The sequence below is a fragment of the Theobroma cacao genome, chromosome 2, assembly GCF_000208745.1.
Source record: "Theobroma cacao cultivar B97-61/B2 chromosome 2, Criollo_cocoa_genome_V2, whole genome shotgun sequence".
Taxonomy (NCBI): Eukaryota; Viridiplantae; Streptophyta; class Magnoliopsida; order Malvales; family Malvaceae; genus Theobroma; species Theobroma cacao.
Window position 1 is genome coordinate 7058304 of NC_030851.1, and position 22405 is coordinate 7080708.

General features: G+C 33.3%; 3 protein-coding genes across 3 annotated transcripts; 1 reads left to right on the top strand and 2 right to left on the bottom strand.

The window, feature by feature from the left end:
* LOC18608271 (metacaspase-3) lies at positions 1764-4310 on the top strand. The gene is made up of 6 exons (XM_007042865.2): positions 1764-2036; positions 2140-2381; positions 2868-3198; positions 3359-3476; positions 3761-3958; positions 4048-4310. Exons 1-6 carry the CDS (start codon positions 1852-1854, stop codon positions 4105-4107), a joined length of 1134 nt encoding a protein of 377 aa, XP_007042927.2. The 5' UTR covers positions 1764-1851; the 3' UTR covers positions 4108-4310.
* LOC18608272 lies at positions 4172-12779 on the bottom strand. The gene is made up of 2 exons (XM_007042868.2): positions 11802-12779; positions 4172-4766 (listed from the first exon to the last, which is right to left on the bottom strand). The coding sequence occupies exons 1-2, from the start codon at positions 12604-12606 to the stop codon at positions 4417-4419; spliced, it is 1155 nt and encodes a 384-aa protein (XP_007042930.2). The 5' UTR covers positions 12607-12779; the 3' UTR covers positions 4172-4416.
* LOC18608282 (uncharacterized hydrolase YugF) lies at positions 19299-21241 on the bottom strand. Its single transcript, XM_007042882.2, has 4 exons — positions 20346-21241; positions 19942-20034; positions 19770-19837; positions 19299-19676 (listed from the first exon to the last, which is right to left on the bottom strand). The coding sequence occupies exons 1-4, from the start codon at positions 20985-20987 to the stop codon at positions 19478-19480; spliced, it is 1002 nt and encodes a 333-aa protein (XP_007042944.2). The 5' UTR covers positions 20988-21241; the 3' UTR covers positions 19299-19477.

The window sequence follows — 22405 nt, forward strand, 5'->3', positions numbered from 1 at the left end:
GAAAATTCATTTGAGAATGCCTGGCATTCGTCGTAGCCATGGGAAACGCATATGGTGCGACGACTGATTTGCATAAATTTAAATGATTTTAAAAAGGGGGCAAAAACAAAGAGAATTTCTGACAAAGATTCGCACGATTGATCGGACAAGACAAGTTATTCCCCAAGTGGCAAATGGTGTCCAAATTGGAAATTTGAATGGAAGAAGCATGCTACTCTCTTCTTTTGTCAAAGGTATAGCAATCATGATGAGTGGCCATACAACTTTATCGTCAATGATCAGGGTTTTTTTCTCCATTAATTCTTTTTAGAAATTCTATTGCACTGAATTTCAAGAGTCTTGCGATTGTTGATTGGAAATTAAATGTATCGTATAAATTGGGAATATAAGATAATATTAATATAATTTAAAGATGGTATATGATTTGAGAATCTAATTCTTAAGAAAAAAAAGTTAACCTTCTGGTTGATTTGGAATGTAATTAAGACTCACAAGAATAATGGTTAATTAAAGAAAGGGCTCACACAATTAGCCACAACATTCATACACCTAAATTATGATTAGAGGTTACTTTTGTATACCGACTATTGAAGTGATGATCAGATTAAACATCCTGTATAGATTCCTAAGACCCAACAGGACGAATCTGATTAATATTCTCTTCCAGTTCCTTGTATCATTAATTTGTCATGATCTTAGCATTTTTGGTCACCACTTAAGATGGTAATTTTTCTTTTTTGGTTTTTCCCTTTCCACTGGGAAAGAACAAAAATTGATTGTTCATTCCAATATAAGAAAGCTTGTGACCGATACTCACATTGTACATTGAATAATAGTAAAAGAAAGAGAAGTGTTATTTTCCGAAGAAAGGTCGGAAAGTAAAAAGGATACCAGAAGTCAAGAATGACATACCACGGATAAAATTAAAAGAAGGATCATAGTCTAGATGTAGCCCAAAAAGAGGGATGGAGATATTTGATACCCTAGAAGTGATGGTCCCTCATCTCAAGTAGATTCATGTGTAGGGATCTTTAGTTTTGTGAATAATAATGTTTAGTTCTTATATACCCAGAAACAAAAAACATGTTTAGTCTAGCTTCCCAGGCATTCACCAGTTTTTCAAAATAAAACAATTGATTAAATTAATTTGACATTAGTGCCAAACTTTCTGGCAGGACTTAGGAAACAAAACTTCTCAAGTTACTTGTTTCGGAATGAAGAGTTATCCGGACTAAACATAACTCCATGAAGATTTCTCAGAAGCAAATCCAAAAAGTTTGACAGTAGAGAGACCATAATTCAATCTCCTTTTATCATTACTGGAATTGATTTGTAGTTATTGTTAGTGACACAACAACCTAGAGATTAACAGGCCTCACATGATTATGTTTATGATACATGAGGAACCGTGCTTAATTAAAAAAACAGTAATTAATATTGAAGAACCCGAGGTACTCGTAAGTCAGCTCAATTCTGTGATGTATTTCACAAATTTCAGTCTAACAAGCTTGAGTTTCTCTCTCGAGATGTTACCATTATCCAGTCTGGCTCTGTTTCGAAGATCACAATGGATTACGATCAAGTTGATTTGACCAGAAAACTAGCAGACCACGACGAATCTTATCTGCATACACAGGTGCAAAGATATTTATTCCACTAAAGAAAAAAAGAAGCTGAATCTGGTTCTCCACCAATTTCCTTTCGGGATCGAATATGTCTAAGATCATGAGAAGATAAATCTAGCTTACTCACCAGTCCTTTCACTATTTCCACTCCACCCTTAAGGCCTTAAATCTTCTTTTCTATTGGAGAAACCAATTGCCGTACTTTCAGAAACCACAAGCAGAGGCAATGGCAAGAAGAGAACGATGCAGTGGATGTGGGCTGTACCTGCTGGTTCCACCAGAGGCACAAACTATCCGTTGTGCCGTCTGCCAAGCCATTACCAATACCAACACGCAAGTTACCAGCAACATTCGGCCCAATGGCCATTGGGGTCATGTCCATGACTCATTTATAGGACCAGGGTGGACCAGGTTTTCTTTCCTTTTTTTAATTAGTCTTATGCTTGTTTGTTACAGTCAGATTGTTGACACAGTGTCCGGCTAAGTTAACATGTGGCTGGCTTGGTTATGATAGCTATCCTGGAGCAGGGACATATGGAATTCCCTATGTGTATGCTCCTCATCAGCGGCCTCCGCAGCCAACACCTTCTCTATCTCCTGTTCCAGTGCACGGAAGGAAAAGGGCACTTCTTTGCGGAGTAAATTACCATGGCAAGAGTTACAGGCTCAAAGGAAGCATCAACGATGTCAAGTGTATGAAGTACCTTCTTGTAGAGAAACTGGGGTTTCCTAATGACTCCATACTCATGCTCACAGGTGGCGTACCTTTTTCTTTTTTTTTTTTCAACTCTTTTTCTTGTAATCCATGTTGCGTTAAGTTGATTAGTTGAGTAGATAACAACTAAAAATTTTGATCGGGAAAAGCTCAGTTGCAAACAAGTGATAGTTCCTGCAATATTTCCCCGTTAGCAGTCAGGTTTATTTGATGGAAAATTTTAAGCTAATAATAACCAGATATTTATAAGCTAATGAAAGCAGGAGTAACTACTAGAAATTTAGTTTTTGGAAATTGGAATTTTCAAAAAAAAGATGGCAATAAAGTCAGGCGTTATGATAACCCTTAGGTATAACTGTGGAAAAATTAGATTTGCTATGGCAAACAATTATCCTCAGGCTTAAACCCGCAAGATTTTTTTTATTATTATCATTAAAAAATAGGCAGTATTTAGGAAGAAAGGAGCCCGAAGCAGGTCCCATAAATTCCATATTATTTATGTTAACTCTGCTTAAATCGATCTGCAGAAGATGAGACAGATCGTTTCAAGATCCCAACAAAACAGAACATCCGAAAAGCCCTGAGATGGCTGGTCTATGGTTGCCAGTCAGGGGACTCGTTAGTGTTTCACTTCTCTGGCCATGGCGCGCGCCAACTTGATTATAACCATGACGAGGTTGATGGGTACGATGAAGCCTTGTGCCCTCTCGATCATGAGACCGAAGGGAATATAATCGATGATGAAATAAATGACACCATTGTAAGGCCACTGCCTCGAGGAGCCACACTGCATGCAATCGTTGATGCCTGCTACAGCGGAACTGTTCTTGATCTGCCCTATGTTTGCAGGATGAACAAGTTAGTTATTTGCAAAATTTCTTTGCTTGAGCTATTAATCAATTTAATCTTTATTTGTCATGCTTCACTAATATGCAGTCCATCATTGTCTTATACAAACTTACTTCTTCCAGAATACCCGGTTCATATTTTCTTTTACATTTCGTTTTTAATTATGTAGGGAAGGGTTCTATATATGGGAAGATCAGAGAAACCCTTTATTTTACAAGGGTACAAGTGGTGGACTAGCCTTCTGTTTTAGTGCTTGTGATGATAATCAAATCTCTACGGATACCACTGTGAGTTACTCTTTTATCAGGTTTACCTGATAAAAGGATCTAATCAGGTTTCATCAATTTATGGTTAAGTTGGGAGAAGGGAATTCGAATTTGGAACCTTCCTTTTGAAAGTGTGAATAGTTAAAAATGAAGTTAAGCCCCAGGCCCTCAGCTGCAATTAGGAATTAAACATTATAACAAGAAAGAAGTAGAAAAATGAAAAGAATATTGTTTTATCTCTTTAATACATAAAAGTTAACTAATATCAATTAGCTTAGATTGTTGTTTAAATTGTTTTCTTGTAGGCTTTCACTGGAACAAATACCAGGACCGGTGCCATGACATTCAGCTTCATCCAAGCTGTGCAAAATGAGCCTCGATTAACGTATGGCCGCTTGCTTAATGCAATGCGCAATGCGATTCGTGATGTTAAAGCTGGTTTACGCCTAAATGGTCCGATTGCAGCTCTCATTAATAAAGTATTGTTTGGAACAACAACACAGGTATTCTTCTTTACCTAATTTGATAAACACTATGACAGTTGAATAATAATATCCTTGCCAAGTAAACGAAATGAATTCTTGATTCGCAGGAGCCACAGCTATCTTCATCCGAGAAATTCGATATCTACTCAAAGCAGTTTGTGCTGTAGTAATTTCCGTTGTCTTTCATAATTGTTTTTGACTATTTGGCTCTGTAATCATTAAAAATTAAAATGATTATAAGTAACTTCTTTTGCATACTTTTATTTGGTATTTAATATTCGTAACCTTGTAAAAAGAAACCTCTCACAGTAGCTAGATCCCACGACTGCATGGGACTAGCTAATATTTTCCAGTTCTCTTTGATGTTAAATCCGATCATATGATACAAGAAAAAGATTTGTAGAAGGAAGAATCATAACATTTAACAGGTTCCTATTCTTGCATACAATACACAAGAAATATTCTGGTTAATATCTTCAACGGAGGAGCAAGAGCTTGCGAGAAGTGGTACACCAGCGAGCATATGATTCATGGAGGTTGGGCCAGTCGGAGGATGGTGAATGTGTGAAGTGGTGAAGCCACAAGGAGAGTACTTGCTCTTGCTCCTCTTGTTCTAGCATTTCAATGGTCTCCTCCAATAACTTCTCTAGTTCAGCTCTTTCACTTATGCTGAGCACTGGTGCATCGGTGCCATTGCTAGCTCTGCAGAGCAATGGCAACCATGATGTTAGCATCTTCAGCTTCGTTTGCCTGAGGTTCTCTTTGTTGCCTTCTTCAGTCTCTTCCACTTCCAGGCCCATATCCTTGGCTTGTTTGAACAAGAATGCTGCATATTTGAATAATTAAGCAAAAATAAGGAACAAGAATAGGAGTATATGTTCAGATAAATCCAAGAGACTTTTTTATACTGAAACATATTTGTCTTGAATAAATAACTGTGGCAATTAAAAGTTTCAACTAGAACCTCCCAAATATCCATTTATCAAATCACAACCTTTCTTTTGAGTCCTCATATTCTGTTGAAATATTAAAATGGTAACTCTGTCAAAGCATGATCTTTACTGTTATCACTTAACAAATATGTATAATTAGTATGTTGCAGATATTTGGAGTCAAAGTCATGGATTTTAAATTTGCTAGCTTAAGACTACTTATTCAGCAATTCCTCTTCAAAAATTAGAAAATGTTCGGTTATAAAGGCATATACTAACCCAAGATATGCAAGCAGTCTGTTAGAGACCCCATACACAACCTCTTTATATTTGTTAGGATAGTTTTGAATTGTAGTTTGATTAGAATTATTTAATTCTAATTAAACTAATATATCTTTTTGAGACAATATTTAAATCTAGTTAGACTAGTATAACTTAACTTAATTGTATTAAGATAAGATTATTATACTTGACCTTATAAAATGATGCTATGAGGTTAAAGAATAGTCATCATTTAAATTTAGAAAGAGTGAATTGAGTGTACGTGAGATAAAGGTTGTGAGTTTGAGATTGTTCTCATAATTTCTTGATTTTTCTCTCAGTAGATCTTTCTCTGTTGATGTGCCCATAGACATAAGCCATCAAAAGACCGAACAACGTAAATTCTTGTATTCTTGTGGGTGTGCTTGATTTCTTTCTTTCTTTATTCTATTAATTGGGTAAGATCTTAGGTAACTTTTTAGAGATAATTCCGCAATTTTCACAACAAACGAGTATGAGAGCTTTAAGGTCTTGAGTCAATCTAAATCTCGCGATAGTAACTTTTCGACCAATATGAGATTGAAAAGTTTAATGGAAGAAACAGTTTCAGCCAGTGGCATGTTAAAATGCACGCGTTCCTAGTGCAATAAGGACTATTGAAGGCATTGAAGGAAAAAGGCTATCTTTCCTCGAATTTATCTGATGGTGAGAAAAATAACCTTATGAAAAAAGCACATAGTGCTATTCTCCTAACTTAGCCTGATGAGGTGTTAAGAGAAGTCACGAATGAAGAATCTGCTGCTGTAGTGTGGCTTAAACTCGAGAGTATTTATATGACCAAATTCCTAACGAATTAGCTTTTATATCAAGCAACGATTGTATACTCTTAAGATATGTGAAGGTACATTCGTTAATACCCACATTGATGAATTTGATAAAGTTATTTTTTATTTAAAGAATATCAATGTTAAAATTGAAGATGAAGACCTAGTCCTAATTCTTCTATATTTTTTTACCTCAATCATATGAAAACTTCGTGGGTACTATATTATATGACCGAGAAACTCTCACTTTCAAGGATGTAAGGGCATCTTTAAATTCCAAGGAATTGAAAAAGAAGAAAGTTGGTGGTATTAGAAATGAAAATTAAGCAAAAGGCTTAATTGTGAATAGAGGAAACGATAACGAGAAAGGTCTAGACAGAAAAAGTAAATTTAGAGCAAAAGGAAAAACTTGCTAAAATTGTGGTAAAAAAGAACACTTTCATCAAAACTGTACCAAATTCAAGAATGATGAAAAAATGAACAAGTCTGAAAATACTGCAAACATAGTTGAAGATCATTTTTATACTTTTGAGGAAGTTGATAGTGTTCTTGCAGTTACTAATGGTAACTTAAAGGATACATAGATCTTGGATTTGGCTTGTTGCTTCTACATAAGTTCTAAGAGTGATTGGTTTACAACTTATCAATCTATTGATATGGGCACTGTACAATTAGGAGACAATTTTTCTCTCTCAATTGTTGGCATTAGCACAATTCGAATCAAAATGTTTAATGGTATAGTAAGGACACTTGAGGTGAAACATGTTCTTGACATGAAAAAGAATTTGATATCCTTGAGTTTGTTAGATAAGAATGGCTACAAATATAGTGGCCAAGATGGTGTCTTGAAGGTATTTAAATGAGCCTTAACTATCATGAAAGGTAAGTTATCCGGTGGCCTTTATCGTCTAGTGAGAAGCACGATTATTGAAACTACTTTTGTAATCTCATCCCATGATCCTAATAATGATGTTACATATTTATGGCATATGAGATTGGATCATATGAGCAAGAAAGGAATGACAAAATTGAATAAGCATGGTTTACTATGAGGTCAAAAAACTAGAAAGTTAGATTTCTGTGAGCATTGCATCTATGAGAAGTAACATCAAGTGAAATTTAACACTGCTACACATCGAACCAAGAGTAAAACAACACATCTACTCATATTTGTGAGATCTTTCTTCGATGGCATCAAAAGGTAGATCATTATACATGTAGACCTTTATTGATAATTTTTCAAGAAAGGCGTTATAGTATTTTTCGAAGGCTATGAGTGAAGTGTTGACCACCTTTTTGCATTGGAAAGGATCGATCGAGAAGCAGACTAAGAAAAGGATCAAGAGCTTTCGAACAAACAATGGTTTGGAATTTTGCAAAGGTGAGTTTGGTCTGTTTTGCAAGAATGACAAAATCGTTAGACATCGCACTGTCGTCAAAACACCACATCAAAACGATGTTATAGAATGGATGAAAAGAACACTTCCGGAAAGAGCAAAATGCATGCTCTCTAATGTTAGTCTACCCAAAGTATTTTAGACAGAAGCTATCAACATGGCTTGCTACTTGGTAAATCGATCTCCATCATCTGCAATTGAATTTAAGACTCCCGAGGAAGTTTGTTCTAGTAAGCTCGTTGATTACTCTATATTGAGAGTATTTGGTTGTCTTATTTATACTCATGTGAGTGATGGTAAACTTGAGTAGAGGGCGACGGAGTGCATATTCCTAGTCTATGCATATGGGGTGAAGGGTTATCGATTATGGTGTACTGATTGTAAGTCCCTCAAGTTTGTGGTGAGTTAGGATGTTACCTTTGACAAATCTGCATTACTTCATGGGATAAGTCTAGAATTGTAAACACATTAGACTAGGAAGTTGGCAAGTATGTGGAGCTTGAAATCAATGCTCCTGGGATAATGCAAAATGATAATGAAATTGAGAATGAGCCGTAAGAAGTACAAGAATTGGTATCTCATATACAAGAACGAAGCATTATTACAAGGAATTCGAGAGTATCTAAGAAGTATGATGATTTCGTTACTTGTGTCATTGGTGATTTTGATTCTTATGTTTTATTTGTGAAAGTGGAGATTGATAAGTCTTACTTTTATTGTGAGGCAATTACATGTGTCGAGTCTTCTACGGAGATAGAGTCTCTACACTAGGATCAAAATGTTCGCTTAGTATATGAAAGAGGTGTAAATAGTAGTTATAATGTGATTAGTTTCTCCAATTTTGATTTTACTAGTGATCTATGTAGTAAAAGATCTCAAATGGAGTATGTGTTCACTCTCTTAGAGTCTATAATCAGTTGGAAAGCAATTCTTCAATTAGCCATTGCTTTGTCAACAACCAAAGCTGAATATATGGTTGTGACGAGGCAGTGAATGAGGTTTTATGACTCCGAGGCTTAGTTAGTGATCTTGGTTTTGGACAAGCATATAAACTTGTGTTTTGTGATGGTCAAAGTGCCATACATTTGACTAAAAATCAAATGTTTCATCAGAAAACTAATCACATCCAAGTCAAGTGTAACTTTGTTCGAAAAATTATTTCTAGATGTAAGATTGTAGTGAAGAAAATAGCTACAGTTGAAAATTCAGTAAATATGGTAACTAAGTCAGTTTCTAGGATCAAGTTCAAGCATTGCTTAGATTTGGTTGGTGTTCATAGTGCTTAGGGCCCTTTAGGGCATTCGCAGTGTCAACAGAGATTGGTTCGTAAGGTAAGGCTTGGTGAATTCAATCCTAAGGTGGAGATTTGTTAAGATAGTCTTGAATTGTAGTTTGATTAGGATTGTTTAATTCTAATTAAATTTGTATACCTTTTTGAGATAGTCTTTATGATAACTTTGTTACATAGAGTTAACATAGGTTTTTCTTTTGAAGCATGAATTGCACTTATTCTTTTAGTTTTCTGCCTAGTCTTTAGCCAATTTTCAGGCTTTTTAGTAGAAGTTAACTTTTAGGGTGTCTAGAGTCATTTAGACAATTTGAGCTTCATTTGTTTTGTCAAAAATCCTCTCAATGCAACTTTTGATCAGTTAACCTTTTTGATTTTTGAAGGAATGGAAGTTGCAAGTGAAACTAAAAGTGAGGACCTCAACAACTCTGCACTAAGTGGCTTGAAGGAGGAAAACAGGGTAGCAGGAAGCTCAAGGTGGCAACAACAAAACTATTCAGGCAGAGAGTTTCTCGCTGCAGCGAGAAACAGGGCATTAAGATAGCAGGGCAGTAGGATTTTCTCTGTAGCGAGAATCCAATCTCGTTGCAGCGAAATTGAAGATGTCTTTTAAGGCCAAGTTAGCAGTACCTCGCTGCAGCAAGATTCCAAACTCGTTGCAGCGAAAACATGTCAGAAAGAAAAAAAAAATATTCTGGGCTCGAGATCCTAGGTCAAGGTTGAATGAAGAAGGGACTATAAATAGAATTTTTGCACAGAAAAAGAGGCAGATTCGGGGGAGACACTTTGGGCAAGAAGAGGCAGAAGCAAAATGGGAAAGAGAAGAAGATTCAAGGGCTGGAGCTTGTAAAGCTGCAACAAAACATCTCNTTGGAGCTTGTAAAGCTGCAACAGAACATCTCTCTCTCTCTAGATTTGAATCTTTCTCTCTCTATCTCATTTTGTAAAACAATGCTTTTGTTTGTTGTATTGGGTACTCTTCTTTGTGAAATGTTGAGCTAAACTCATTATTCTAGGATTATGGTTAACTCTATTATGTAGTTTGGATATTGTTTGGTTGGTTGCCTAGTCTTAATGCAAATCTTGATGTTTACTCAAAGTTTGAATTGATTGTCCTTTTAATTGATTGATCACCGATTAAATGTGCTTAAGTATTTAGATGACACTTGAAAAAGTTAATCTAAATTAGACCTAGACTTGAGTAAGGTGTGTTTAAAACACTTAAAAATGAATTTTAGTGCTTTGATGTGCAGTTATGGTAGAAATACAACTAATTGCTACACTTAGTTAATTTGGAATTCTTTAGCTTAAAGAGCTTAAATTATTCGTCTCCTATAGACATATAGCGATGCAAATGGATTAAGCAAGTGTATAATACCTCGACGGAGGATTACACATAACTTAAGATCCTAAACTAATATCAAATTTCATTGAGATTAAATAACTAACCAAGCCCAATTCCAAATGAAGTATTAGAGGACACCATAATCCTAGAATTTTGGATCATTGATTCCATTTTAATTTATCAATTGCATCACTTATAGTAGACTTAGTTAATTAGATTACATTTTTTAATCATAGTTCAAAATTTGTTGCTTGGATAAGGTTAGTTTGTGTTAATTTTGGTAGTTAGCATCAAATATTAGATCAACTCCTTGAGGATCGACAACTCACTCATCACTTACTACTTGTTGCGACTGTGTACGCTTGCACGAAATCTTTGTTTGCAATTTGCATTAAATTTGAGCATATTCATATTGCATAAGCAAAAGAGATAGATTTTTATAAAATTCAACACTTTAAATCTAGTTAGACTAGTATAACATATCTTAATTGTATTAAAATAAGATTATTGTACTTGACCTTATAACAGGATCCTATGCGATAAAAGAATATTCATCATTTAGATTTAGAGAGAGTGATTTGAATGTACATGATATAAAGGTTATAAGTTTGAAATTGTTATTGTAATCTCTTGAATTTTATTTTAGTGGATCTTTCTCTATTACTATACTCGTTGATGTAAGTCATTAAAAAACCAAACCAGGTAAATTCTTGTAGATGTATTTAATTTTTTTTATTTTATTGATTGGGAAAAATCTTGAATAACTATTTAAAGATAATTCTGTAATTTTCACAATACTATAGGAGGAAATGATCATTTAAAATCATCCTTCTCTCCAATACTTTGCACTTGGAGCAATGACTTCTAACCAAGGCATGTCTAGTGCTGGTTGAAGACCTCGAATGTGACATTTCCTTAAGAATGGTTTATAATTAGTATAAATTAATTGACAATTAAAATTTTTTTTCCCACAGTGATAATTGGTTGTTTAATATTTTTAATGTGCTTAAACGGTCAAGTATGGGTGGCGGCACGTCAGCTCCACCTTGAGCTAGATCTCATGTATGACATTTCATACCTAAACAACTGAAATTTTGTTATTATAAACTAATCAAAGTCTATGGCAAGGCATAAAGACGTATTGTGCTACAGTAAATTTAACTCCAAATCCTAAGAATGAGAATAATATTTAAAAAGCAATCAAGTTAAAATGAGGCACAAGTCATAGTCATGATTCATGAGCTGAAAATTGTAGGAGAAAGGACAATACAGGACAAGTCGTGAATTGCGATGGATGAGAAAAAATGGACCAAAGGGAATGAAGACCACCCTAATATTGGTCAAACAACATTAACAAGGTGCGAATTGGCGTAAAACAAACAAAGCGCTAGAAAGAATAAGTCCTTCCTCGAAGAATATTCTTTAACCATGAACCTGTCAGCAACAGCATAGGTGGAGGTAATTAAGGCTAAAGGCCTAGGCTTTTTACAAGTCTTTTACCTCCCTTTGGGGTATCACCATTTGTTAACCATATCGATATCAACAGGTGAAAGTTCAGCAACAAAATTCTTGTCCAGTTCATGCAGAATCAGGCAACCACTCGATTTAAAAGCAGAATTTCATGAATTATATGCTAATCACCCTTATTGCTTAGTGATAATATATTTTAAATTGAGATTCTTATTCAAATCTGAATCAAATCGGGAGTGGGTAAATTGAATAGTATCTAAGGAAAAACTAAAAATTCCGATTCAACCAAAGATGGGAAAAGTACTGATTTTAAATAACAGAGGAAGTAGAATGGGGAAACGTACCCGAAACCTTAACCAGGGAACATTGAACCCTCGGCTCAGCTGAAAGAGAAAGCCAAGCCATTTTTGAAGTTGACGCCCACCTCTCAACAGCCTCTTCCTCAAACCCACAAGCGGCTAACTTCTGTGCCAACCAAAGCAGCTCAGCAGCCAGCTTCTGAGCCGAATTCCCTGACCGGTTCACATCCTCTCTCCCCATCCCCACCCTACTCCACACGCCATCTCCAACCGATCGAATCGCCCGTAAAACCCTGTTCAACCGATACCGAACCGGTCCAGGTTCCGGAGCATCGAGACCAACCGTGTCTTGCCCCAATTCAACCATTGCAGCTTCAAGCTGTCTAAGAGTCCTCGCAAAAGCAGCTGACAAGACGGTACGGTTGACTTCACGCAAAGCTTCGACGTCTTCCTTACGGTTCTCTTCTATAAGTCTTTCCGCTAAAGATCGAACAATTTCATACTTTCTTGAGCTAACAGGAATGTCATTAACGATAGATAGTAGCTGTGAAAGCGCACGAGCGATTCCCGAGTCGCCAACCCCATAGGCTGCAGCCACGTAGCTATGGTTCTGGGGGTGCTTAAACGTGTAATCATCGGCTTGAGGGTGTAAAGTAGAAGGGATCAGAGAAGGAAGTAAGCGCAGAAAGAATAGAAAAAAAGTGATGACAACAGCACGAATTAGTTCAAGTAGCTTGTATTTTCCTGCTAAGTTCAAGAGGGATTTGTCAGCATAAATAAATATAGAAGTTACCATATTTCTGAGTAGCAAAGGGGCTATGGCAGTTGGCGAGTTTTCCATTATGCCCATGTTTTTTCTTCTTTTGGTTTTCTTGGCTTAGTTCTAACTATGGTCTTTTAGTTTTCCGTTTGCTAGTATGAATGGAAAGAGTTTTGAGAGGTTAAGAAATGATGAAGAAGGAAGGACGAATTGGTGAGGCAAATGAGTAATGAGGACAAATTAAGAGAGAATTCTCGTTTTGGGTCGTTGAAAATGTTTATTAGGATGATGGAGATGTGGGAAACAGTTGTTTCCAGTTGGTGTTTTGCTTGCACGGGACTTTCTGGCTTTCTCGTGAACCCAATTTACTTTGAGTTACGTTCTGGGCCAACTCAGCCGGATACATCATCCTAACCCAATTGTAACCTGATCACTGATAATGTAATTATTGAAAAGATAGCTATAACATTTGATATATAAGAAAATATTAATAATTAAAAGTACTAAGAAGATAACATTATATTTTTATTATGAATGTGATATTTTTAAATTATCATTATATTTGAAAATAAAAATTTAATATATTTATCTATTTTTTTAATGTAAATTTTTATATATAATATCATTCATTCAATAACTCTAACCATTTTTCTTCAAGACACGTCAATTTCTCACCAAGGGATTGATAGTTGATGGTTTCTTATTAATTACCTAATAGATTATAGGGGGAAATTGCATAAATAATTATACTTTATCTAATTTAATTTACTTTTTCAATGAGCCTTTAAATGATTTTTTTTTTACATATTGAAACTTTCTTCTTTGGGAACACTAGATTTTTAAGTAGTCTTTAATTGTGTTATTGTGTTCTCATATAATTCATGACTGGTTTATTATCTTTTTATTTAGTTGTGTTCACATATTATATTATGTTACATGTTTATTAAACGTATTTATATATATTTAATATCTTAACACGATTAATTAATTGTATTATTTTTGTGTTTATCTATATAACTATTAATACTTTATATTTACACGATACAATTAAAATAAACACAAATTACTAAATCTACTCAATAGTAACCGTTTATATGTTTGAAGAAGAAAAAGATGAAGAAGAAATCAAAAACTCAAAACTAAACAAAATCTAATCAAATTTGAAGCTAGAAGAAGAAAGAAACCAACGACTAAATGGCTCCTAGGGTTAGAACGGGAGGGGTGTGAGGGAAGGGTTTGGGCTTTGTTCCCCAAAGGAAATGGGCAATAATGGTAAAATCAGATTTTTTTACTTTCTCAATTAACAAGAAAGTAACATTACATTGATTTTCAACGAGAATATGATTTCTTTTTTTAGTGTAATATGATGCCAATGTAATGTAACGTTAAATTGATTTTTTCTCACCAAACATTGTAAACTTTATCATTTACATTATAAGAAATATTACTTACTTCTTTCGTACCAAACACCCCTTAAATGTACCATTATTCTAACCTCTACATAATCTTGTCCAATTACCCTATACGATTAATCCTCCTTTAACATAAGAAAAGGTATTGCTTTAAATATTCATGGTCAAAACTTTGAAATAATGGACCACTTGCTACTAGATTATTACCTAAATAATATCTAAAATTTTGCTTGACCTACGTGGAATTACTATGAAAAGGTATTAGCATTTAGCCATGCAAAATTTTTCAAAAATTATTTAAAAGATTAATAATTTATTATTATGAATATATGTATGAATGTCCATTATGTTATAAACTTCGTCCATTTTTTAAACTGAATGCAACATCATTTAATAATTATGATCATAGGCGTGAAAGAGCATAATAATTGCAATCATGGTGATTACTCTAATAACTATTCTAATAATGAGAATACCATCCAAAGTGGATAGATACATTTAATTACCAAAAATGGATGGATACATCTAACCACTGAAAGTAAATAGATACATTTAATCATAAAAAGTGGATGAATATTGAAGAGATATAAGAAAAAAACAAAAGTAGATGGAATAAAAGGAATATAAAAAATCTCTATCATCGATGTGATATGAAAGGCCATTGGTTAAATATTTGTTGTACGCTGAAATATCTTATTGAACTTTATCAATTATCTTTGAAATTTAAAAAGAAAAAATATATATCAAAACAAGTTTTGTTCAAGATGATTTTAACTATGACCCAATTGATATAATACATCTGGATGTTACTAATTTTCTTGTCCACCCTAAAGAAAGAATTGATCATCTTATTGGTTATGTAAATATCCAAAAGTGATATTTCTTAATAGTTTGTTAGTATGTTTTAGTATAACTTTATTATGAAGATGTTTTTATATGTTCTCATTATATTTAAATGATATGTTCTTTTTTTTTCTATAATTGAGAGAGGGAGGATTCGAACCTTGCTCTTTAAGTAGGGGAATCATGCACTAACTAATGAGCCAAATGCTCGGATACGATATGTTCTTATTATGTGTTTTAATAATAAATTCTATATTTAATGTTCTCTTATGATAACTTGTAAGTTTTTTACTATATATCTTATTTTAAAATATCGATATTCATCTAGTTGGATTCAAGATCAATAATACAAATATATGTTTAGCAAATAGTGCCATGATGCACACTATATTTAAAAATAAGAAATATTTTTCTCACTTAACAATGTAAGAAACAAATGTTAATATAATATCTGGTAGTACAAGATTAATAAATACTTTAAAAAAACTAATATTTTATTACTTGGAGGAACAAAATTTATAAGAAAAGATGCATTATTTTCTATTAAGTCTCAAAAAAATTTGTTAAGTTTTAAAGATATTCATTTGAACGGATATCATATTAAGACAACGAATGAAAGAGACAATTAATAACTCTATATTACATCTATTATCTTAAGTAAGAAGTGAGTGTTGGAAAAATTACCCGTTTTATTTTTTGGATTATACTACACAAATATTAGAATGATTGAAACTCATGCTATGATAAATCAGAAGTTTACTAATAATTTTAATATTTGGCATGATCGGTTGAGCCATCTGATATCAATAATGATGTGAAAAATTATTAAAATACATGTGGTTATTCATTAAAAAATCAGAATATTTTTCAATTTAATGAATTTTTATGTGCTGCTTGCTCTTAAGGTAAATTAATTATAAGACTATTACCAACTAAAGTTGGGATTGAAACTCCCATACATCCACCATGTGAAATACATTTTTGGAACGTATTCAGGGTGATATATGTGGACCTATATATCTACAATGTGAACCATTTAGATATTTTACAATTTTAATTGATGCATCAACTAAATGGTCACATGTATACTAATTATCAACTTGTAATTTAGCATTTGCAAATTTACTTGCTCAAATCATTCGTTTATGAACACAATTTTCTAATTATACAATCAAGGCAATTCGTCTTAATAATGCTGGTGAATTTATGTTTGAAGCTTTTAATGAATATTACATATTAGTTGGAATAACTATTGAACAACCTGTTGTTTATTTTCATACATAAAACGGTCAACTAGAATAATTTATTAAACTTGTCCAACTAATTGCAAAGTCATTGCTTATGAAAACAAGCTCTTCATTTTTACTTGGGGCATGTCATTTTACATGCGGTAACACTTATTTGCATCAAACCAATAAGTTATCATAAATTCTCCCAAATACAATTGGTTTATGGTCAGGAATCGAATATTTCTCATCTAAGGATTTTGGGATGTGCGATATATGTCTCAATTACTCTACCACAATGCATAAAGATGAGTCCTCAAAGAAAATTAGGAATATATGCTAGATATGAATCTCCATCTATAATTAAATATCTAGAACCATTAACAGAAGATTTATTCATGACAAAGTTTATGGATTTTCATTTTGATGAAATAATTTTTCCAACAAAAGGGGGAGAAATAAGTAGCTAGAAAAAACATTTTCTTGGAATGTTTTATCATTATCTAGTTTTGATTATTACACAAATTAATGTGAACTTAATGTTCAAAAGATAATACATTTGTAAAACATAGCAAATCAGTTTCTAGATGTATTTACTGATTTAAAGAGAATAACTAAATCTCATATATCAGCTGCAAATGCTCTTATTAGAATTAATGTCCTTGTAAGACAAGGCACACTAGAAGCGTGAAAAACTAATCGGTTCTAAAGATAAAATCCTCGAAAAAAATGAACAAATATACAAGATGGTCAAAAAGAGGAAACAGAAACTCTAAAAAAGACCCCTAACATAATTGATAAAATTTCAGAAGAAATTCAAATATTTGAAATAATTAAAAATAAAGATATTTCAATAAATTATGTCATGATGAAAAAAATGAGATCATAATGAAATAAACGTTGATGATATTTTTCTATATAATTTAAAGCTCAATATTATGGAAGCAAATGAAGATCTTAAACTTACATCTGTTGAAGAATGTTGACATAGAAATTATTGGTTGATGTGAAAAAACGCAATCCAAGTGGAATTGACTTCATTTGTAAAACATGAAGTTTTTGGACTTGTAGTCCATACAATAAATGGTTTAAAACCAGTGAAATCTAAATGAATATTTGTGTGAAAATGAAATAAGAAAAATAAAATTGTGAGACATAGCATGGCTTGTTGCACAAGGTTTTACTCAAATATCTAGTATTGATTATGAAGAGACATTTTTTATTGTGTTGGATACAATTACATTTCTTTATTTAGTCTAATAATACACGAGAAGATTGAAATGCGTTCAATTACTACAACTTATTTATATGACTTACTTGATATTAATATATATATGAAAATCTAGGATTTAAGTTGCTTGAGGCACATATACAATCTTGAGAAATTTATTCGATCAAATTAAATAAATATGTATATAAATTAAAGCAATCTGGACACATGTGGTATAATTATTTTAGTGAATATTTGTTAAAAGAAAGTTATAAGAATAATCTTATATGCACATGTGTTTTTATAAAAAAACTTGGATCTGAATTTGTTATAATTGCTATTTTTTATGATGACCTAAACATTATTGAAACTCTAGAAGAGTTATAAAAAATCGTGGATTACTTAAAGAAAGAATTTGAAATGAAAAACAAGTTTTGTTTGGGTCTTTAGATTAAGCACGTGATAAATGAAATATTTGTCCATTAATCTAATTATATTGCAAAAGTGCTAAAATGATTCTATATGGACAATACACATCCATTGAGTACATCAATGTTTGTAAGGTCACTAGATATGAAAAAGGAATATTTTCGACCTCATGTGAATGATGAAAAACTTTTTAATTTTGAAGTACCATATTTTAGTGCAATCGGAGTATTAATATATCTTGCTAGCAATACACGACTTAATATATCATTTATTGTAAATTTTTTAATAAGAGATAGCTCTTCTCCAACTGAAAGACATTGGAATGAAAATAAACATATACGTCAATATCTTTGAGGAATAATAGACATGTGCTTATATTATTCAAATGTGTTCAAATAAGATTTAATTGATTATGTGAATACAGGATATTTATCTATTTCACACAAGGCTTGATAGTAGACATGTTACTTATTCACATGTAGAGCTACGACTATTTCATAGACTATTTCATAGTGTTCTGTAAAACAAATTATAGTTGCTACTTCTTCTAACCATAGAGAAATTTTAACAATTCATGAGGCAAGTTATGAATTGTCTGGTTAAGATTTATTTCTCAATATATTCGAGAAACGTGTGACTTATTAACCAAAAAAGAAATTTCAACAACATTATATGAAAATAATATATCGCTTGCATAACCCAATTAAAGAAAGGATACATTAAGGTGATTAGATAAAACATATTTCGTTAAAATTCTTCTTCACTCATGATTTTCAAGAAAAATGTGATATTAATGTTTAACAAATTTATTCAAGTGACAATCTGGTAGATTTATTCACTAAAACCTTTCATACTACAACATTTGAAAAGTTGATATAAAAGATTGGAATGCATGTAGTTATTAAGATGAGTAAAATACACATTGCACTTTTTTTCATTGGGTTTTCTTAGTAAGGTTTTTAATGAGTTAGTATTTTAAAAGCATATTCTGGAAAAAAATTATTTAATTTTTTTCTTCACTTGGATTTTATTCTCATGAAGCTTTTTTCGAATAAGGTTTTAACAAGATATATTCTTAATACAATGGACATTCAATGGAGAGTTTTATGTATATATATGTGTGAATGTCCATTATGTAATGACTTAAAAAGTTCAGATCAAGTCAAACAACGCAATAAGCCAAACACAAGAAGCATAATCTAATTTGAACTCTTAAATTTGATTATGTATATCTAGATTTATATATATATATATATATAATTAGATTAAGAATAGACTTTAGGAGTTATTAGTCTATAAATAAGGTCCTTACTTCATCTATAAATACACACTTAAATAAGATTTTTCTTACTTTATTAATATTTTTTTTCATTGAAAAGAAGTTTAGAGAGGAAAAGAGATTTAAATCTTGAAACTTGACATTAATTGGATAAAGGAAGGGAATGATAAATAGAGTTGTCAACGTTGATCCAAATTCGAAAATTTTATTCGATTTGTCTCAATTTAAACTCATCATAACTTGATTTGGTCAAGAAAATCAAAATTCAAAATTCAAAATGATTTAAATATCCGAATTGAATTGACTTGAAATTGAAATAACTTAAACTTAATTGATTTTAAGAGATTAATTCAAAACAATCAAAATTTAAACTAATGTCACTGTAAAAATTAATAACTTGACTTAAAAATGATTCAAATTCGAGATAAAACGAATTTTTTTTTATCTAAAATGACCCTACTCAAAGTAACCCAATTAATACCTTTGGGACATCCTGATACAGCATAAATTGCCATTATGGTCTTGAAAAAGTCCTTTTAAGGCAACAAGAATAGAAGAAAGACTAATTGTGTTTTGTTAACCCATACTTATATTCAGACCAATAACGTAATAGGAGACCACTGTGAGCTGAGGAAGGAGTAGATGAAGGTGAATCAAATAGGAATGATTTTAAGTGCTTGATGAACTCCTTGGGCTTTTCCATGTTAACAGCATGCCCTGCATTCTTTATCACTACAAGCTCTGCACTGTCCCCGGTATGCCTTCGCCACACAATTCAACATACAAATTTTATACTTGCACAAAAAGGACAACCGCAATATAATACATAATTAATTTCAGATTATTCCACTAACCTTTTTAATCTGTGGCCTAGTTCCAAAGGGAATATCAGATCTTCTTCTCCCCAGATTATTAATGTGCGCTATAAGAAAACAAGTTAAATGAACAAAAGAACAAATCGAAAATGATAACGCCGTCTAGGAATTAATGTTATGGTGGGTAAGATATAAAAAGAAGAGCTCAAACCTGTGTGATCTTAGGAAGATTAGAGAATTTTCTATCTTTTAGTATTGCCCGGATCAGCTCTCTTTTCTCTTCAAGATAATCCGTACACATCACCTAGACGAGAAAGAACGTAAACAATAATGAAAAAGCCAAATTTTCATTTGTATCAGTGTTAATTTCAATTGCTGTAACATATCCAGGAGATATAAAAAGATTGAATTTGTTCTGATCATTTCCACAATAGCCTAATGGTAAGGGGACTACATTTTCTATAAGGCTTGCCACTCCATATTTCATACTTGTTCTGGCTGGGGGTAACAATTATAAACAAGCATGCGAATCATCAGATTGATCTTTTTTCTTGCTAGAACCTGAACCAAACACATATCCATAGAGGGACAAGTTATTGGGAAAGTGAATCTTACATCAATGAAATCTGTGAGAAAATAACTTGGCACCCACCTGGCTGCAGGCTTCACGAAGGAAAACCTCATTAGTTCCCTCAATTTCTCTGGCGTCTGAGGCAACAAAATGCTCAGAGCCTCATCCAAATCTGCAACATTAAAGAAACCCTCCTCCAAGTCCTTCTCCTCCAAGCAAACACCAGCGCAGCATAGGACCAACTTCTCCATTTTTTCTGGAAACTGCGCTGCCATACTATACCCCACAAGCCCACCATAGCTTATACCCACCAGGCTCATTCTTGGCACACCATGTTCGTCCATCACCCTCATCACGCATTGAGCCTGGAAGGACTCGGTCCGGTCGGTTCTGGTTGTGTAGGATTCACCGAAGAAGACAAGGTCTGGTACATAGACATTAAATCGGGATGTGAAGTGGCGAAGATGCTCTCCATATTGCCACATTGCATTGGCACCAAAGCCATGAACGAGAAGAAGATTGGGCCTTGATTTGTTTTGGATTTTTGGGACCCAACAGTGCATGACAGTGCCTTCTCCAATATCAGTCCTAACCGAACGAAGTCCAGCATTGGCAAAGGAATGACGATAGAACCAATCGCGTGATGCGGTAAAGCTGAAGCATTTTGACATCTTAAACTGATGCATTGTGATCTCTCTAATTCGGCCAGGATTTCGAATTCAGGTTTTGAGGTATTTCAGTTCAATGATTCTGGTGAAGATGAATAAACGTTTGGATGTTGTAAAATGTCAATTTGTCATCTAGATCAGATTCACTCGGGGATGATAATTTCAACTTCATTGAAAAGCTAAGGAAAAAGAAGAAAATCTGTTGAGTGTGGTACTATTTTTTTGGCGAAAGTCCTGAGTCGAGACATAAACTTAAAAGCAAGCGGGAATGTCGCATGTTCATAAGCAACCCAAAGAAAGATTGGTTATGCTAAAACCGAAATGGTTAGGAAATTTTGCCACAAATTAAAAGGGATCATTTTGGTTGCTCGTCTGATGGTCCAGGTAAAAGGAAACTCATTATAACTTATCAGGAGGATACTTCTAAAAGTTTTCCTTTTTTGCAATGATAATGAGTGGAGAGAACTGCATGTAATTGGATGCTCCCTTTCCTGTATGGAGAATGGACTTTTTGATGGTCAGGATTAGAGCTGATGCCCAAATTTTGGTGCATAATTCTGTTTATAGACCAATAGGTAATATTGTCCTTTAACGTTGAATTCGACTTTGGATAATTTTGGGCATAGATCGATTTACTAGCAATGTGTCCTTCAATTACCCTGAACCGGCGATGACAGAGTATACAGGCGATGGATAAAGAGATTCGGCTCCTCTCTTTTCGACTTTTCAACAGGGGAGACCAGTTCATGGATATCTAAGAAACCACCTCATGATATGTCACATCATCCAACATGAATAATGAAATTTTTAACCTCGTTGGCATTTTTCATTGCGGTTCTCTTTTCTCTTTGTTTAAGCACAAACCCAAACGTGAAATCTGAAAATCCGCAAATGAAGCCACTAACCAACATGGATCTAGGATTCAGTTTTTAATTTGCAGAAAAAACCCCAAATCTCTTTATCAAGTTCTCAAGCCTCTTTTTTCTTTTTGGTCCTTCTGTCAACCCCTTTTCCAACGACGATGTATGCGATCAAAGCTTTTTTTTTTTTTCTGAAGAGCCAAAACGACAATCAAAAAGTAATTTAGAGGACCACAAGAATTTGCAGATGGAGTCCCAAATCTTAAGCAGCGATAGCATTTTTTATTTGTCAAGGCCCATGAGTCACTATGAACGATGTCAAACAAAGTTGTTTTGATTGTTGCATGTTTGATAATCTTATGATGACATTGAAGGAAAGTGATCTTTGCGTTATCAGGGTTATGTGGGTTTAGAGGTGCTGCATTTTTTTGTTAGTAGCGCCATAGTGTTCTACCGTCTAGCTGAGTTCTTACTGTCATCAGAAGTCTTTTGTCGCTTTTCTGTGAGACTTTAAATGACATAATGGCTGCAGTTATTAATGAAAGTTTCTTTAAGCCTTTCAAGCAAAAAAGAAAA